We start from the raw sequence: 20,663 nt of genomic DNA, 5'->3' as shown, positions 1-20,663 counted from the left end.
TTGTCCATTCCAACTTGTACAGTTAGTAGAGCGTGACTGTTGTTCCCTACTAAAACATGAGAGCTATATCTAAAACCATATCACACTCATATAATGTACTGGGTTAAATATTAATTAGTAGATGCATTATTTTAACCTAGTCATGTTGTACATTGACTGATAGCATTCAAAGCTCTGCTCCTTCATCTCCCACACTACACTTTGATGAGGAACCTCTGCAAATTCAGCCGCATATCAATATGAGCAACTTTGGGCAGATCCTAAAGGAGATTGGGGAGTTTGGATTATTTCAGAAATGGTTATTGGTTGCATTATGCATTCCCTGCATGTTTACAGCTTTTGACGTGATTGGTCCGGTGTTTACAGGAATGAGCTTTCCACATCACTGTAACACTGACTGGATCTTGGCGCGTGGGCCAAATCTGACAGATGAGAGACAAAAAAATCTCACCCTCCTGGTAAAGGATGGACGTTTTGAAAGCTGTAAAATGTTCACACCTGTGGATTTGGATTTGGAGACCATTGAAGCGTATGGGATTAACACTACAACTGAATGCATAGATGGATGGGACTATGACACACCCATAGGTGCTTCCAGCCTTGTGACAGAGGTAAGCAAATGGATATAAATGATTAATGATTAAAAGATTAAATATTATTTAATTGTTTGCGGTTTGTGGGCTGGTAGTTTGAGACCGCTTCCTGACAAGGAAGTCCAATCCTGAGTCCAATCCTGTGTTGAGCCCATAATTACTGACTATGCCCCTGTTCTCAGTTCTTCCTTTGATTTTTTTTAATTATCTTTTTGTCCTTTCACCTTCCTTTCCCATTTTCAGTTTGATCTGGTGTGTGACAAAAGTGGTTTGATTGAGGCATCACAGTCTATCTCCATGGCAGGTGTTCTGGTTGGGGCGCTGATGTATGGGGCAATTTCTGACAAGTAAGTATATACAGTATAAAACATCCACTTCCTTTCACAAGTTTCTATGATTTTGCTTTCATAGCAAAGAGCCATTCTTCTTCACCGTTCTAACATATGATGTTCATTTAAAGGTATAATATCCACGAATTTCCTAAAAAACAATGTATGAACTGATACTAAAGTAATCTCTCTCAATCATCACTTACTCCCCACTAGAAGTGTGTGGCAGTGTTTGTTTCTGCAGAAACCCTGCATGCCTCTGCCTGTATTTTCTCTTTTCTTCTGATTTCGCTTTACTCTGGACATTTCTGGGCGTCTGCAAACAGCCTTTGGGCCCCACGTGTGGGTGTATCCCCCAGCCAATAACAGCATGTAGGGTGTGCAGCCCGTTCATGTTGTCAAATATCGCTGCTTTGTCTTTGCCAGTCCCCCTTTAACTCTGTCCGATACAAAATGGCCGTATTTCACGGATGATAACGGGTTGTGTTATGTGCATGTGTTCCAGTGATCCCCGGCTCGAGTGCTGCTATGATCTATGTGTTTCAGTAGTTTGACCAAGAGCAGCGCTGAGCCACACACATAGACTCCGGCTGCATTCATTAAAAATCCGGCAACTCGGTTCCTTCCCGCAGGGTTATGCGGAGTTGTGCCGAGTTAATTGTGTGTTTATCTGTGCTTTAGAACTAAACTGCCGGGAAACATTTCGAAAATAATGTTTTATTTCTCAGATTTACTGCTTTGTTCTCACTAACGCCGCTCTCTCTCTTCAGTCACTCTATAGCTCGCTCCACCATCGCTGCTCTCTCTCTCCTTCGCTCGCTCGTTGAGCCTTACATGTTATACCTTTAAAGAGTTAGTGGAGCCGATAGTGGAAAAATCTTTCAAATAGTGATACAAGCGCCAAATTTGGCATGATGATTCCAGAGAGGACACTGAGCAAATATAAACGATTGGCCACTTGAAAATCAAAGATGGCGGCCGTTTTTCACGATGGCCTCCAAATTGACCTAATTGTTTCTCTCATAGAAATTCATCCACTTGGTCGATTTGAGTGATCTTGGTGTCAAATGATATGTTCTATAGCATGCTGGATCTAATTTTGATAGTTTTAACACTTTTTAACGGCAATATGGCGGTCATTTTGTGTCTGTTTAGTGTCTGCTTCCTCATGAGAGCATGGGGTGTCACAGCATCCAGGGACTTCCTATTGTTGCTGATGGCTTTGTCCCCTTATGCCGCAATGACCGTGCAAGATATTTCAGCTTCACACACACTTTCTCGGCGGTAAAATAAAACAGCTGGGTCTTGATGCTTGATTCCCTGGCCGCCATATTGCAGTTAAAAATGATTAAAACTATCAAAATTAGATCCAGCACGCTAGAAAAACATATAATTTGACACCAAGATCACTCAAATTGACCAACTGGATGAATTTCTGTGAGATAAATCATTATCAGCAGGTCATTTTGGTGGCCATCTTGAAAATGGGCGCGATCTTGGATTTTCAAGTGGCCAGTCGTTTATATTTGCTAAGTGACCCCTCGGCAATCATCATGCCATATTTGGTGCTTGTATCACTATTTGCACGATTTGACTGAAAATTGATGTTATCCGCTCCATTAAGTTGGACGCTTACATGCTCTTCTTCTCTCTTTATAGGTTTGGTCGACGCTCTGCGATCCTGCTTTAACTCCTTCTCTCTCTGTTGTTTGGTGTGGGTGCTGCTTTCTCACCAAACGTCTATGTTTATATGGTTCTCAAATTTTTCTCTGGGACTTCAGGTGTTGTCATTCAGATGAACGCAGCTGTGATGGGTAGGTCCACTTTTTGTCTTGTTTTATTATCATTATCAGTCACGTTTTTTTGATGGAAGTAAATGGTGGTACAACAACTACTTTGGACAGATGATAAACCAGAAAATAACACTATTCTGCAATTTTTCATAACTTGCCATTACCCACACAATTTACCACAGGCGATGATCTGACTGGGCACATACCTGTTCACTTAAACTAACTTTCATTTACTGCTCAATTAATTTGTATGCACTGTCAATTTTTAACATTATATTTATATAGCTGACACTTTTGTGAGCAATGTTGGACGCAAAGGACAGCAGGTCATCCAGTGTCAGCCAGACACACAGAGATGTGTGCTGCAACCTGGGTTTCAGACTGTGGAACAGACAGAATTAGTGGGATGTCATCAGCACTTGACTTGGTAAGAAGGAAGTGTCTGGAAAGTGAGTTAACGTGGATGCCGGACATCAGTTTCATCAGCTACAAACTAAACACTGTTGTTACCACTGAAATAAAATAACTCAATATGTCCAATACTCATCTGTTTTACAGCTGTGGAGTGGACTGATCCTTCTAAGGCTGCTCTTTGCACAGCGTTCATCATGATACTAGTTGCTGTTGGACTGATGTTATTGCCTGGCATTACCTATTTAATCAACAACTGGAGGATCCTGCAGCTGGTGCTCTTCAGCCCTCTTCTCCTTTTCCTGGGGACCAATTACTGGTCAGCAGCCTCTTATACTATAATATTTTGAAAAGTTCATAAAGTGCGACTCGCCAAAAACAGAGAGGTTATAAGTAGAACATCCAAATCATAGTTTGTGATTTTGAACCTGTGTTCCAATAGGTTTCTCCCAGAGTCAGCTCGCTGGCTGATGACTCAGGGCAGGAAGGAGGACGCCCAAAAGGAGCTCCGGAGGGCAGCCAGGGTGAACGGGAGGACGGTCCCAGAAGATCTGCTAGACAAGGTGATCTGCATCAAACACACTTTGACTTCAACCAAAATATAATAATCCTCTTGATGACACGTACATTTTCAAAAACTTACTTTTTACTTGTTTAGCTTGAGATGGAGGGCACATCCGAAAAAAGAAACATGTTGGACATCTTCCGGATACCGTATTTGAGAAAACGTACTCTCATCATGGGCTTTAACTGGTGTGTCTTCTTTAATTGAGATAATTGTCCATGCCACTGTCTTTCTCAGTCAGCGAATCATTATACATGAGATACATGAATAATGTTTAGCAATGATAGATAGTATGAGTAATAGATACAGTGTTGATAGGACAAATTAGTCACAATAATCCTGTTTTTAACTAGGGAAACTGAATGTATCTTTCCAACTCTCCAACTGATACTAGGTTCTCAGCAAGTCTTCTGTATTATGGACTGAGCCTGAATGTCGGAGGTTTTGGGCTGAATATCTACCTCACACAGTTCATCTTTGGTCTTGTCGAAATTCCTGCAGACCTGAGTACTTTGGCTGCAATTCAACACTTTGGAAGGAGAATATGTCAAGCAGGCTTCCTGTTCATTGGGGGTGCTGCTTGCCTCGTGGTCCTTGCTGTCCCAAATGGTATCTTCGAAACCTTGTACATGTTTTTAGTATCTGAAAACATTTGTCATAAAGGTGTCAATTTTTCAATGTTAAGCATTTTCTGTTATACTATTTACCCATCAGATCTTCCTGTGGTGGTAACAACATTAGCCGTACTGGGGAAGTTTGCTGCTACCGCCTCTTTCACCACAGCCTACGTTTACACTCCAGAATTATACCCAACCATTTTAAGGTAATGTCACTCTTTCTGCTGCTGCTCATAATTACATTACACATGTTGTTAACACTGATATCTCTGTGAATATTTTGTTTGTCAGTTTGTTCTTTATTTATTGGTATTCATTAAAACCTGCATATCCTATATTTACTGAATTAGTAATTATCTTGAAAAGGGGTGAAAAAGACTGCTTTATTTGACAGCGCACATAATAATTACTGTGAAAATATTGTGAACAATGGACCATTTTATTTTACAGCACGCATACCCCGTACCTACATTGTAACTACAGTGAAAAAGAGATGAACATGAGAACCCTTCATTTTACAGCCCGTTTATATAACATGTAACAAGATGGGAACATCGGACATGATATTATTAATAATAAGTTCTCCATATATCAAAACTGTGAACACTTTAATTTCCCAATATTATACACAGAAACAATATTTCTGTGCTCTGTAATCATTAAAGGAACTGTTTGTAAGAATCAGAAATAGGTTGTAACAGCGACACCTGTGGCCGTTAAGTCAACGAAAGTCAGTGTCCTGTTGCTTGCGCTCGCCGGTGTGCATGCGATACGTGAATGTGAGCGAGCACCTGTCAAAACAGTGAGGCGACACACATCAGCTAAAACCACAATGTCACTCTATATTTCAGCTGTTTGGCAGTAATGGTAGCTGACCAGACAAAGGTCTCACCATGAATCAATGCTGATTCTAGTGTTGTTTTTTCCTGCTTCAGCCTCCCGACCGCGGCCGGAGGAAACAGGGGAGACATCGGCACTCGGTCAGAGACGATAACGTTTCTCGCTGCGGAGCCCCGTCACTTCACAAGGCACGGGAAACCTCTGTTGGTCTGGAGGAGCTGCAGCATTTATTTCTGCCCAAACGTCCACTGTACATTCACTAAATATTTTCAGAGCTAAACTAACTCTTCTGCAGTGTGTAGTGTGCGCGCATGCACATGAGGTGGAGCAAGCTGTGACTGAAGGCAGGCAGGCAGGCAGAGGAGCAGAGACTCCGGCCCTGGAGACCAAAGCTACTGTCTCCCCCGCGTCCTCCGACCGCAACCAACACTGTTTTGCAAGACGGGCTTCACTAGATATAACTTTGTGGTTTTGGTGCTTCCGTGTAGTTTGTGTTGGAGTCTTGTCTGAACAGCGTAGCCACACGCAAGCGCGCATGGGACACCGACCCGGATTGATTTATACGTGTTAGAAGTTACAAACAGTCCCTTTAAATATACACAACAAATATTTAAGTGTAATTGTTTTTAAACATTAATTTATTATTGACTAATTTTCCTTATATCTTGTCTTCTTCACCCTTTAATTATATATTTATATTGGTATAGGTACCAACCAAGTATTTTATTGATATCTTATATATACATATCAAGTACACTGTAATTTATGGGCTGTTACTGAATCATCTCAATCAGTGTGCGATTCCTGATGAGTCCATTGTGCGTTCTTGCAGGCATAATGGTTTCGGTGTAAACTCCATGTGTGCGCGTGTTTCGGGTATCCTCGCTCCACTGATCAGCCTCCTGGACGTCTACCATTACACCATCCCCATGCTGATATACGGCATTGTCCCCATTGTTGCTGGAGGTTTCTCTTTGCTACTGCCTGAAACCCTCAATGTTGAACTTCAGGACCACACTGAGCTTAAGTGAGCTGAGTATAAATGCTGTATTTGAAAAGAATATACATATATTCAAAATAAACTAACTGTATTGAGTGTAAATAATTCAATATAATAATCCTTTTTTCTGTTTTTAATTTTAGAAAACCAGCGAATGGACCTACGGGGAACAGATACATTACTGAAGAAATTATTGAAGAGCACAAACTTTAATTTATACTAAAATCATAATCAGAAGTTTGTAGTTTCTCTTTTACCTTATTTATAATCAGGTATGGTAGCTGTCAACCACAATTTATCTACAATTTAGGAAGCAGAAATTAAGCTGATCATTTATTTTGAAGTGTCAAACAATCAAGGATTTTATTTCATTTAAAAGTCATAATTTGTTAAAGACCAGTTTAGTACATTTTGTAGCTTGAAGTTTATTGGAATTTCAATGTTAATATATTGCATTATATATATATCTATAGATATATCTATAGATCTATAGATATAGATCTATATATATTCTGTATATATAATATGTGTGTATGTATCTGTATATGTATAGATATTTGTATTCATATTTGTAAATGTATGTGCATATATATACATACATAGTCTGTTAAATACTTATTTTGCTCCTAAAGTAGTTTTAGCTAATTTAATAATTGAATAATGTACATATATTACATTTTACAAGATTAAACTAGAAACATATTTATGCTCCCTGACTTTTGACTCTGCCCGACTTTTTTCTCCTGTTTTAGCCTCTATATTGAATATATGTTAGTATTGGTAGGTTGAGTTGAGGTGAGTAGAGTTATGTATTGTCACTATCAGAGTTATTGCTCATTTTATTATATTGTCCATTCCAACTTGTACAGTTAGTAGAGCGTGACTGTTGTTCCCTACTAAAACATGAGAGCTATATCTAAAACCATATCACACTCATATAATGTACTGGGTTAAATATTAATTAGTAGATGCATTATTTTAACCTCATAATATTGTAAATTGACTGATAGCATTCAAAGCTCTGCTCCTTCATCTCCCACACTGCACTTTGATGAGGAACCTCTGCAAATTCAGCCGCATATCAATATGAGCAACTTCGGGCAGATCCTAAAGGAGATTGGGGAGTTTGGATTATTTCAGAAATGGTTATTGGTTGCATTATGCATTCCCTGCATGTTTGCAGCTTTCGACATGATTGGTCAGGTGTTTACAGGAATGAGCTTTCCACATCACTGTAACACTGACTGGATCTTGGCGCTTGGGCCAAATCTGACAGATGAGAGACAAAAAAATCTCACCCTTCCGGTCAAGGATGGACGTTTTGAAAGCTGTAAAATGTTCACACCTGTGGATTTGGATTTGGAGACCATTGAAGCGTATGGGATTAACACTACAACTGAATGCATAGATGGATGGGACTATGACACACCCATAGGTGCTTCCAGCCTTGTGACAGAGGTAAGCAAATGGATATAAATGATTAATGATTAAAAGATTAAATATTATTTAATTGTTTGCGGTTTGTGGGCTGGTAGTTTGAGACCGCTTCCTGACAAGGAAGTCCAATCCTGAGTCCAATCCTGTGTTGAGCCCATAATTACTGACTATGCCCCTGTTCTCAGTTCTTCCTTTGATTTTTTTTAATTATCTTTTTGTCATTTCACCTTCCTTTCCCATTTTTAGTTTGATCTGGTGTGTGACAAAAGTGGTTTGATTGAGGCATCACAGTCTATCTCCATGGCAGGTGTTCTGGTTGGGGCGCTGATGTATGGGGCAATTTCTGACAAGTAAGTATATACAGTATAAAACATCCACTTCCTTTCACAAGTTTCTATGATTTTGCTTTCATAGCAAAGAGCCATTCTTCTTCACCGTTCTAACATATGATGTTCATTTAAAGGTATAATATCCACGAATTTCCTAAAAAACAATGTATGAACTGATACTAAAGTAATCTCTCTCAATCATCACTTACTCCCCACTAGAAGTGTGTGGCAGTGTTTGTTTCTGCAGAAACCCTGCATGCCTCTGCCTGTATTTTCTCTTTTCTTCTGATTTCGCTTTACTCTGGACATTTCTGGGCGTCTGCAAACAGCCTTTGGGCCCCACGTGTGGGTGTAACCCCCAGCCAATAACAGCATGTAGGGTGTGCAGCCCGTTCATGTTGTCAAATATCGCTGCTTTGTCTTTGCCAGTCCCCCTTTAACTCTGTCCGATACAAAATGGCCGTATTTCACGGATGATAACGGGTTGTGTTATGTGCATGTGTTCCAGTGATCCCCGGCTCGAGTGCTGCTATGATCTATGTGTTTCAGTAGTTTGACCAAGAGCAGCGCTGAGCCACACACATAGACTCCGGCTGCATTCATTAAAAATCCGGCAACTCGGTTCCTTCCCGCAGGGTTATGCGGAGTTGTGCCGAGTTAATTGTGTGTTTATCTGTGCTTTAGAACTAAACTGCCGGGAAACATTTCGAAAATAATGTTTTATTTCTCAGATTTACTGCTTTGTTCTCACTAACGCCGCTCTCTCTCTTCAGTCACTCTATAGCTCGCTCCACCATCGCTGCTCTCTCTCTCCTTCGCTCGCTCGTTGAGCCTTACATGTTATACCTTTAAAGAGTTAGTGGAGCCGATAGTGGAAAAATCGTTCAAATAGTGATACAAGCGCCAAATTTGGCATGATGATTCCAGAGAGGACACTGAGCAAATATAAACGATTGGCCACTTGAAAATCAAAGATGGCGGCCGTTTTTCACGATGGCCTCCAAATTGACCTAATTGTTTCTCTCATAGAAATTCATCCACTTGGTCGATTTGAGTGATCTTGGTGTCAAATGATATGTTCTATAGCATGCTGGATCTAATTTTGATAGTTTTAACACTTTTTAACGGCAATATGGCGGTCATTTTGTGTCTGTTTAGTGTCTGCTTCCTCATGAGAGCATGGGGTGTCACAGCATCCAGGGACTTCCTATTGTTGCTGATGGCTTTGTCCCCTTATGCCGCAATGACCGTGCAAGATATTTCAGCTTCACACACACTTTCTCGGCGGTAAAATAAAACAGCTGGGTCTTGATGCTTGATTCCCTGGCCGCCATATTGCAGTTAAAAATGATTAAAACTATCAAAATTAGATCCAGCATGCTAGAAAAACATATAATTTGACACCAAGATCACTCAAATTGACCAACTGGATGAATTTCTGTGAGATAAATCATTATCAGCAGGTCATTTTGGTGGCCATCTTGAAAATGGGTGCGATCTTGGATTTTCAAGTGGCCAGTCGTTTATATTTGCTAAGTGACCCTTCGGCAATCATCATGCCATATTTGGTGCTTGTATCACTATTTGCACGATTTGACTGAAAATTGATGTTATCCGCTCCATTAAGTTGGACGCTTACATGCTCTTCTTCTCTCTTTATAGGTTTGGTCGACGCTCTGCGATCCTGCTTTAACTCCTTCTCTCTCTGTTGTTTGGTGTGGGTGCTGCTTTCTCACCAAACGTCTATGTTTATATGGTTCTCAAATTTTTCTCTGGGACTTCAGGTGTTGTCATTCAGATGAATGCAGCTGTGATGGGTAGGTCCACTTTTTGTCTTGTTTTATTATCATTATCAGTCACGTTTTTTTGATGGAAGTAAATGGTGGTACAACAACTACTTTGGACAGATGATAAACCAGAAAATAACACTATTCTGCAATTTTTCATAACTTGCCATTACCCACACAATTTACCACAGGCGATGATCTGACTGGGCACATACCTGTTCACTTAAACTAACTTTCATTTACTGCTCAATTAATTTGTATGCACTGTCAATTTTTAACATTATATTTATATAGCTGACACTTTTGTGAGCAATGTTGGACGCAAAGGACAGCAGGTCATCCAGTGTCAGCCAGACACACAGAGATGTGTGCTGCAACCTGGGTTTCAGACTGTGGAACAGACAGAATTAGTGGGATGTCATCAGCACTTGACTTGGTAAGAAGGAAGTGTCTGGAAAGTGAGTTAACGTGGATGCCGGACATCAGTTTCATCAGCTACAAACTAAACACTGTTGTTACCACTGAAATAAAATAACTCAATATGTCCAATACTCATCTGTTTTACAGCTGTGGAGTGGACTGATCCTTCTAAGGCTGCTCTTTGCACAATGGTCATCGTAATCTTCTTTTCTGTTGGACTGATGTTATTGTCTGGCATTACCTATTTAATCAACAACTGGAGGATCCTGCAGCTGGTGCTCTTCAGCCCTCTTCTCCTTTTCCTGGGGACCAATTACTGGTCAGCAGCCTCTTATACTATAATATTTTGAAAAGTTCATAAAGTGCTACTCGCCAAAAACAGAGAGGTTATAAGTAGAACATCCAAATCATAGTTTGTGATTTTGAACCTGTGTTCCAATAGGTTTCTCCCAGAGTCAGCTCGCTGGCTGATGACTCAGGGCAGGAAGGAGGAAGCACAAAAGGAGCTCCGGAGGGCAGCCAGGGTGAACGGGAGGACGGTCCCAGAAGATCTGCTAGACAAGGTGATCTGCATCAAACACACTTTGACTTCAACCAAAATATAATAATCCTCTTGATGACACGTACATTTTCAAAAACTTACTTTTTACTTGTTTAGCTTGAGATGGAGGGCACATCCGAAAAAAGAAACATGTTGGACATCTTCCGGATACCGTATTTGAGAAAACGTACTCTCATCATGGGCTTTAACTGGTGTGTCTTCTTTAATTGAGATAATTGTCCATGCCACTGTCTTTCTCAGTCAGCGAATCATTATACATGAGATACATGAATAATGTTTAGCAATGATAGATAGTATGAGTAATAGATACAGTGTTGATAGGACAAATTAGTCACAATAATCCTGTTTTTAACTAGGGAAACTGAATGTATCTTTCCAACTCTCCAACTGATACTAGGTTCTCAGCAAGTCTTCTGTATTATGGACTGAGCCTGAATGTTGGAGGTTTTGGGCTGAATATCTACCTCACACAGTTCATCTTTGGTCTTGTCGAAATTCCTGCAGACCTGAGTACTTTGGCTGCAATTCAACACTTTGGAAAGAGAATATGTCAAGCAGGCTTCCTGTTCATTGGGGGTGCTGCTTGCCTCGTGGTCCTTGCTGTCCCAAATGGTATCTTCGAAACCTTGGACATGTTTTTAGTATCTGAAAACATTTGTCATAAAGGTGTCAATTTTTCAATGTTAAGCATTTTCTGTTATACTATTTACCCATCAGATCTTCCTGTGGTGGTAACAACATTAGCCGTACTGGGGAAGTTTGCTGCTACTGCCTCTTTCACCACAGCCTACGTTTACACTCCAGAATTATACCCTACCATTTTAAGGTAATGTCACTCTTTCTGCTGCTGCTCATAATTACATTACACATGTTGTTAACACTGATATCTCTGTGAATATTTTGTTTGTCAGTTTGTTCTTTATTTATTGGTATTCATTAAAACCTGCATATCCTATATTTACTGAATTAGTAATTATCTTGAAAAGGGGTGAAAAAGACTGCTTTATTTTACAGCATACATAATAATTACTGTGAAAATATTGTGAACAATGGACCATTTTATTTGACAGCATGCATACCCCGAACCTACACTGTATCTACAGTGAAAAAGGAATAATAACGAGAACACTTCATTTTACAGCCTGTTTATGTAACATGTAACATGACGGGAACATCGGACACAATATTATTAATAATAAGTTCTCCATATATAAAAACTATTTACACTTTAATTTCTCAATATTATACACAGTAACAATATTTATATGCTCTGTAATTATTAAATAGACACTCAGTATTTCTAAAATATTTAGGTGAAATTTTTTTTTAAAACATGAAGTTATTATTGACTTATTTTCCTTATATCTTGTCTTCTTCACCCTTTAATTATATATTTATATTGGTATAGGTAACAACCAAGTATTTTATTGATATCTCATATATCCATATCAAGTACACTGTAATTTATGGGCTGTGATCTAAAGCGTTACCGAATCATGTCAATCCGTGTGCGATTCCTGATGAGTCCATTGTTTGTTCTTGCAGGCAGAATGGTTTCGGTCTAAACTCCATGTGTGCTCGTGTGTCCGCCATCCTCGCTCCACTGATCAGCCTCCTGGACGTCTACCATTACACCATCCCCATGCTGATATATGGCATCATCCCCTTTGCTGCTGGAGGTTTCTGTTTGCTACTGCCTGAAACCCTCAATGTTGAACTTCAGGACCACACTGAGCTTAAGTGAGCTGAGTATAAATGCTGTATTTGAAAAAAAAATACATGTTTTCAAAATAGACTGCATTGAGTGTAAATAATTCAATATAATAATCCTTTTTTCTGTTATTAATTTTAGAAAACCAGCAAATGGACCTACAGGGAACAGCTACATTGCTGAAGAAATAATTGAAGAGCACAAACTTTAATTTCTTTCATAATCAATCGTTCATTGTTCATTTTTTTCCTTATTTATATGAAAAACAATGACATGAAAGCTAAAGCTACTGGAAAGTCAGTTCATGTCAAACACACGACTTGAAGACAGGACAGCTAAGGTGAAAGCAAAGTTTACTGGGTCTTTGATCGTAACAGCCCGTTCTCACTCTCGCTCTACATGGCCATAGTGGTGCCATGCCATTGATCCAACGGCCCATTATTCTGAAACCCCAATAGTCCGATAAATCTCCCAACAGCCTTTTATCCCGAACACAAGCACATGGCTAATTATTACGCGTATTAATTAATAATGTCATCTGACCTTCCCGGTTGCAATTTAGTACCATGGCGAAGGCATGACCCGCCCTACTCTGCCTCTCATTGGCTTACCCTGATATTCCTACCCTTACCCTACCTAATGCCACTCGTCATGCCTAAACCTAACCAACCCAACCAACGTAGCCCTTCAAGGCAATGAGACAGGAAGGTCTAATGATGGCATTCTGCATAATAATTAGCAATATTCTTGTGGTTGTTGCACGGAGAGTGTATATTTTCAGAGCAATGGGCTTTCGAAACAATGGGCAGTCCCTACCATAGTTATGGCGGGAGTAAAGGAGGAAGTCAACTTATGTAGTATTAGTAAGGGATAATGTACAGCAAGCCAGTCATTGTTGTGAAATAAATCCTGACAGGGCGATGTGGCACCTCGATGCGAAGCGGAGTTCCAGAATTTCACAACAATGTCTCCCTTGCTGTACATTATTCCGCTTATTACATGGCTACTTACTTAAGAAATCAATAATTTTACACAAAAACGGTCATCCAGAGTTCGACATCAGAACTGCGCCCATAGCAACAGTCTGTTATACATAGCAACAGTCTGCTATAAAGAAATAACAGACCATAGAACGCCGTGATTGACCAATCAGAATATAGTATTCAACAATGCCGTGTTATAAAGAGCGATAATGTCTGCGTAAAAACACAGGGCTTTCACCCAGGAGACCGGCGTTTGTGTCCAGTGGGAAACCAAAAATCAACGTTGACTTATTTTAAATGAGGCACATTGCTTATGTAACGTAGCCTCCTTAACTTTATGTAGGTCACGTCACGTTAAGTAATGTTACGTTACTATGTCGCGTACGTAACATTGCCTACTTAACTATGAAACAATCATACTTATTTTAACCCAAACCACGATCTTTTCCTAAACCTAACCAAGTTGTTTTGTTGCCTAAACCTAACCAAGTTTTTTCCTGTGTAAACAGAGGTTTATTTTGAAAGGACAGTGTATGCATGTAACGAGTAGAAATTGACACGTGCAAAACTGACGCGTAGGGCCATTGACCAAACTGCCATATTTGACGAGATGAGAGTGAGAATGTGTTGATCGTAACAGGTTTCGACACCTGACAGACAGTCAGTACAGGCAACCAAGTCCAAAAGGGCATGCCTGATGCCACGTTTATTGCTGTTTGTTTGAAGCTGTATGTGTGGAGGTGTTAGTCTGGGCTGCATGTAGGCTATATACTGTTTGAACATATGGTTTTTGTTCTTTTTTTTTTTTTTTCACTATGAAGCCCTTTGTATGAGATAGCATGTTTATGCTGTGTTAAAATGCTATATAGATAAAGTTGAACTGATCAGAGCTGAGTTATTGTCACTTGTTAACAACTGGTGGAAGCTTAAAACAACTAGAAGATAAAGCCTTAGGAACTGTGAGTGCCATATCGCACTTTTGGTTTGTATTGGTTTAAATATTGATTAGCAAGATAAGATATGTTCATCTATAGTGCTAGACCCAAGCCACTTAGAGATTGGCTCATCCATACCTTGCACTGCACTTTGACGAGGGACCTCTGCAAACTTAGCTTGCATATCAATATGAGCAACTTCAGGCAGATCCTAAAGTTGATTGGGGTGTTTGGTTTGTTCCAGAAACTGTTAGTGGTTTACGCCTACTGGTTATTGGATTATGAATCCCCAGCAACATTTTTGCAGGCGGTGTAGGTCTAAACTCCATGTTTGGGCATCCTCGCTCCACTGATCAGCCTCCTGCGACATCTACCATTACACCATCCCCATTCTGACATACGGTATTGTCCCATTGCTGCTGGAGGTTTCTGTTTGCTACTGCCTGACACCCTCAATGTTGATCTTCAGGACCACACTGAGCTCATTTGAGTTGATGAACCTTTTTAAAACAGAAAATATATATTGTACTGAGCGCAGTGCAGAGCAGCAGCCATTAGCTAGCCAGTGTGGCACAACAGAGAGACTCACATGCAGTGTTGTGCAAGTTCACACTTCACAAGAGCAAGCTCAAACATCAGTTAACACAGGTTCAAAAGAACAAATTCAGGTTTATTTCTACCGTTTTTTTACCCCCTTTAAACTGGTCGGATGCCATAGCATTTCAGACTTATACAATAGAATACAATTCAGTACAATTGGATGTAGGAAGTGGACATCATAAAAAACAGATTTGGGTTTTAGTTAGACAAAGGAAAACACAAAACAAATATGACTAATGGTTTATTAGTGGATGTCATTGACGCATGTAATTTTTTTTCAACCCATTCCCAAAAATGGTCTCAGATATCAGGGGGCTTTGCCGTACATAATCACATAGATACTTGAATTTCATCATTATTGGTCCATTTTTACTAATTATGAGAACCAAGCTACACAAACCAAGATTTGTATTTTAGTAACATAAACTATCTGTTGTTGGGTCATATAGATTTCTAGACACAGCAAAAAATAAAGTCTGTGTCATTATTTGTGGGCTGTTTCATCCAGTTCTGCTCATTTTTATTGGTTTCAATTTTATCAGTTGCCATAATACACTCTTTGGCTGTGCTTGGTTAAAGATTGACAAACAAGTGACTCACTTACTGTATAGCTTATCCCATCCATACCTCACTCTGTATGTTGATGAGGAACCTCTGCAAATTCAGCCACTTATCAATATGAGCAACTTCGGGCAGATCCTAAAGGAGGTTGGGGAGTTTGGACTGTTTCAGAAATTGTTACTGGTTGCATTATGCATCCCCGGTATATTTTCAGCTTTTGACTCGATTGGTCAGGTATTTACAGGAATGAGATTTCCACATTACTGTAACACTGACTGGATCGCCGAGCGTGGGCCAAACCTGACAGATGAGAGACAAAGAAATCTCACCCTCCCGGTGAATAACGATGGAAGTTTTGAAAGCTGTAAAATGTTCACACCTGTGGATTTGGATTTGGAGACCATTGAAGCGTATGGGATTAACACTACAACTGGATGCATAGATGGATGGGACTATGAGGCACCCATAGGTGCTTCCAGCATTGTGTCAGAGGTGAGTAAATGAATGGTTTTGCTTTGCTTAGTGAAACTGTCTGTAACACTGTTACTTCTGGGTCCCTAAATTCTGTGAATTGCCATGTTACTAGCAATTCCCTTGCTCCTGCCCTCAAATCTTTTTTTAATCTATTCCTTCCCCTTCCTCACCTTTCATAATTGTTTTTCAGTTTGATCTGGTTTGTGACAAGAATGGTTTGATTGAGGCATCACAGTCCATCTACATGGCAGGTGTTCTAGTTGGAACGCTGGTGTTCGGGGCAATTTCTGACAGGTATGAACCCACAACATATTTGCTCCTGTCACATCCTAAATTTTTTTGCGGGAGAGTTTCTGTAATAATTTAACTAAATTATTTTTAATAAAGAATTTCAGGGATGTCACTAAATTCAGGAGAATACTTAAGAGTCTACATTAACACATTTTTGAACAAATTAAAATTTTGACTTGCTGGGGGCCCTTAAGGAAATGTTAGTAGGATTCATCCTCTGGGCACCATGAATGTCCAAATTCCATGGCAATTCATCCAATAGTTGTTGAGTTATTTGAGTCTGGACCAAAGGGGTGGACTGATTGACCAATATTACCACCCTCAGAGCCACCCCACTAAGCATGGCTAAACATGTGATATAGGCGATGAAAAGCTCAGGGGGATCAAACAAACCTGATGTTAATGATTTACCATCTTTCCACCTGGCTATCATCTTGATAAGAAAACTACAGATACTGGGTGATTGGACCTCGAGGAGCTCAAGAGGACAGTTTGAGATATTTTAGAGAATGCCCTACCTGTAGATTAAGATGACTTTGATATTTACAAGTGTATCATCATTTAATTCAAATAAGTAATAATGAACATTGAAAGACAAATAAGCTGAAGCTATTCCATTATAAGCAAACAATTGAAGGAATATTAATGTTGACTGTTACATTGTTGAAGAAAAGTTTAACGAAGATAAACTTGACTTTTTGTGCCCTTAAAAGTATTTGAAACATATGCATTCTCTTCTTTTTGTAGATTTGGGCGACGCCTTGCTATCCTACTTTCACTCTTTCTCACGCTGTTGTTTGGTGTGGGTGGTGCTTTCTCACCGAATATTTATGTTTATATGGTTCTCAAATTTTTCGGTGGCTGCTCAAGTATTGTCATTCAGATGAACGCAGTGGTTATGGGTAAGTACACTATTATTTATGACTAGGGTGAACTTCGTAGTGAAATTAAGTTACAATCTACAATCCATTGTAACATCTGCCTTACTGATTTTTCTATTACTGGCAGAACTCAAGCAATAGTTGCGGACTGTCCTGTTCACATTGTACATAAATGACCTGGCTCATTGGTTAGCAACATCTCCATTCATGACTATGCTGACGACACAGTTATTTACTCATCAGCATCCTATATGACTAAAGTCAGATCTGTTGACTATTCAAAAGGCCCTGTTTAAACTTAAGCTTTTACTAAACCCAGATAAGACTAATTACATGCTCTTCACCAGATCAGTACAATAACTGGGGCTCAAATAAAATGTTATAAGTACCTAGGTATCTCGTTGGATGAAATATTATCTTTTAAAATTCTTGATGAAGAACTAACTAATTAGGTTAAAGTTAAATTAGGTTTCTTTTGCAGTGCCTCACTTCTAGCAGTAGGTTGCAGATTGTACAGACAACATTCTTAATAACAACAAGCCTTAATAACCTGCTATTTTATTTATCATCGCTTTTTAGACGTAGAAATATGGGCTACCATACTCGTTCACAAGGATTCATTACCTTGGATACCCCTTATGAATGAAGGCTTCAGGACTCCCTTAAAGGGCGGGTCCATCTGCTTTCTTTTCAGTTTTTGTTTGTTTTTAAATGGAAACGTTCAGTCAGCCGTTAGCAAAAATGTGTGACGTAGGTTACCAAACTAAGCTAATTAATAAGGTTATGAACAATATGAACACTATAGCACTTACTGATTCAAAGTTAGCTCTGAAGTGGGGTGTATGTATTCTCCCGCGTTCTGCAAGGTAAAATTACTGTTTTTGTGAATGTAGTCTCGTGGCTTTGAAGAGGGCGATATAATATCTATCTATCTATCTATCTATCTATCTATCTATCTATCTATCTTTTAGGGCTGGAGTGGAATGGTCCCTCTAAATCTACTCTTTACACAATGATCATCGTTCTTTTCTTCCCTTTTGGACTGATGGTGATGTCTGGCGTTGCATTTGGAATCCGCAACTGGAGGATCCTGCAGTTGGTGCTCATCAGTCCTGCCATTCCTGTTCTGGGAATACTCTACTGGTCAGCAGCCTCTCACGCCGCATGCACAACTTCAAGACTCAAAATCATTCATACCAATGGAAAGTGGATGATGGATAGTAATGGACAAGTGCCTGCATTTGTATTTTAGTAACAATAACTGTCTGCTGGGTCATATTGGCAGGGATACCTGGATAGAGCAAGGACTTAAGTTTCCTCCATGTTTTTTTGTTAAATTTGTCTCATACAGTTCTGTCGAGCAAAGAGCTCCGCTGCCCTGTTCCCAGGGATTGCATCAACAACAACAAAAAAATACTAAAAGGAGGAGGCACAAAGGGAGCTCCAGACGGCAGCCAGGGTAAACGGGAGGACGATCCCCGAGAATTTGCTAGACAAGGTGATCTGCATCAAACACACTTTAACTTCAACCAAAATCCAATGATGTTCTCAATTATAAACTGTGTACATTATATACTTTTTCTTGTTCAGCTTGAGATAGAGGGTACATCTGAAAGAAGAAGCATGTTGGACATCTTCCGAATACCATATTTGAGAAAACGTACTCTCATAATGGGCTTCAACTGGTGGGTCTTTGTTTCTTTTTAACTGAAATAGGTTATTCCTGCTACTGTCTTTGTCATTCACCTATACTGATCAGCCATAACACTAAGACCACTGACAGGTGAAGTGAATAACATTGATTATATTGTTACAATGGCACATGGCAGTGTGGGAAATATTAGATGGCAAGTGAACATTTTTAACTTTGAACTTTTTTATGTTGGAAGCAGAAAAAAATGGGCAAGGATAAGGATGTGAGCTACTTTGACAAGGGCCAAATTGTGACGGCTAGACGACTGGGTCAGAGCCTCTCCAAAACTGCAGCTCTTGTGGGATGTTCCCGGTCTGCAGTGGTCAGGACCTACCAAAAGTGGTCAGGAAAACCGGCGACAGGGTCAGACCCAAGGCTCATTGATGCACGTGGGGAGCGAAGGCTGGCCCGTGTTGTCCCATCCAATAGAAGAGCTACTGTAGCTGAAATTGCTGAAAAAGTTAATGCTGGTTCCGATGGAAAGGTGTCAGAACACACAGTGCAACGCAGTTTGTTGCGTATGGGGCTGCGTAGCCACAGACTGGTCGGGGTGACCATGCTGTCCTAATGTTATGGCTGATCGGTGTATATATATATATATCAATATTATTTATCTATGACATATAATAGGCATTAAAAAAAGTGTTTTTATTATCGGTAAAGAAAATCCATAACAATCCTGTTTTGTCAGTATTGAAACTTAAAGCATGTCCTCATCTCTGATACTAGGTTTTCAACAAGTCTTCTGTATTATGGACTGAGCCTGAACGTTGGCAGTTTTGGCTTGAATATCTACCTCACACAGTTTGCCTTTAGTATTGCTGAAATTCCTGCAGTCGTGTGTGCTGTGGCGGTAATTCAACACTTTGGAAGAAGAAAAGTTCAAGCAGGCTCCCTGTTCATTGGGGGTGCTACTTGCCTCATGGTCCTTGCGATTCCCAAGGGTATCGTCAAAAAAATTTTTTTTTAAATATATAAAAATAATTGTTATACAGGTGTCAATTTGTCAAAGTTTAGTGTTATATATTATTTATCCAACAGATTTTCCTGTGGTGGTAACTGTCTTGGCCATGCTGGGGAAATTTGCTGCTACTGCCTCTTTCAACATATCCTATATTTACACTCCAGAATTATACCCAACCATTTTAAGGTAATGTCACTCTTTCTGATGATGATTGCACAAAAGGTCTGTGTTAACTATTAACAAGCATGAGATTGCTGATGAGTCCATTGTGCTCTCTTACAGGCAGAGTGGTTTCGGTCTAAACTCCATGTGTGCTCGTGTTTCGGGCATCCTCTCTCCACTGATCAGCCTCCTGGACGTCTACCATTATACCATCCCCATGCTGATATACGGCATCGTACCCATTGCTGCTGGAGGTTTCTGTTTGCTACTGCCTGAAACTCTCAATGTTGAACTTCAGGACCACACAGAACTCAGGCAACATTGCCTCAAGTGATCAACACAGCCGTGTAATAAATCATTATAACGAATATGATCTTAGTGATATGGCTTACATACTGGGCTTAATTATGAGAAGGAACTGAGGAGCAAGTATATGTATTGCAGAAAACCTGAGAATGGAAGTGCTGAGGAGAAAACAATGAGTAGTACACAATTGTACATTAAATGGACATTAATTTTCACAGTTTCTCTTATCAAGTAGCAGCAAATAGTATAATTGAACAAATGGATAAATACTTAAGTGCAATATGATTTTAAGGATACAAAGAAAAAAAGGCACTCAGTGACATCAGTCAGAAGTTGTGGATCGGCTGCCACACTAGATTGCAACGTGTTTCATGATTTTAAGGATAAAAGACACTAATATTTAAACACAGTAACTCTAT

The 20,663-nt window shown here is 39.7% G+C and overlaps 1 protein-coding gene and 2 pseudogenes across 1 annotated transcript; all 3 read left to right on the top strand.

Moving 5' to 3' along the window:
* The first annotated feature begins 135 nt into the window (after nt 1–135).
* LOC141759450 (solute carrier family 22 member 13-like) lies at nt 136–6,179 on the top strand (annotated as a pseudogene).
* A 541-nt stretch (nt 6,180–6,720) lies between these two features.
* LOC141759449 (solute carrier family 22 member 13-like) lies at nt 6,721–14,266 on the top strand (annotated as a pseudogene).
* Nucleotides 14,267–15,527: 1,261 nt separating this feature from the next.
* LOC141759455 (solute carrier family 22 member 13-like) lies at nt 15,528–20,625 on the top strand. The gene is made up of 9 exons (XM_074621522.1): nt 15,528–15,965; nt 16,138–16,241; nt 16,986–17,140; nt 18,091–18,350; nt 18,543–18,617; nt 18,710–18,804; nt 19,542–19,756; nt 19,854–19,962; nt 20,059–20,625. Exons 1-9 carry the CDS (start codon nt 15,591–15,593, stop codon nt 20,270–20,272), a joined length of 1,602 nt encoding a protein of 533 aa, XP_074477623.1. The 5' UTR covers nt 15,528–15,590; the 3' UTR covers nt 20,273–20,625.
* Nucleotides 20,626–20,663: the final 38 nt, after the last annotated feature.

Source organism: Sebastes fasciatus, chromosome 21 (assembly GCF_043250625.1).
Source record: "Sebastes fasciatus isolate fSebFas1 chromosome 21, fSebFas1.pri, whole genome shotgun sequence".
Taxonomy (NCBI): domain Eukaryota; kingdom Metazoa; phylum Chordata; class Actinopteri; order Perciformes; family Sebastidae; genus Sebastes; species Sebastes fasciatus.
This window is presented reverse-complemented; position numbering and strand designations above follow the sequence as displayed.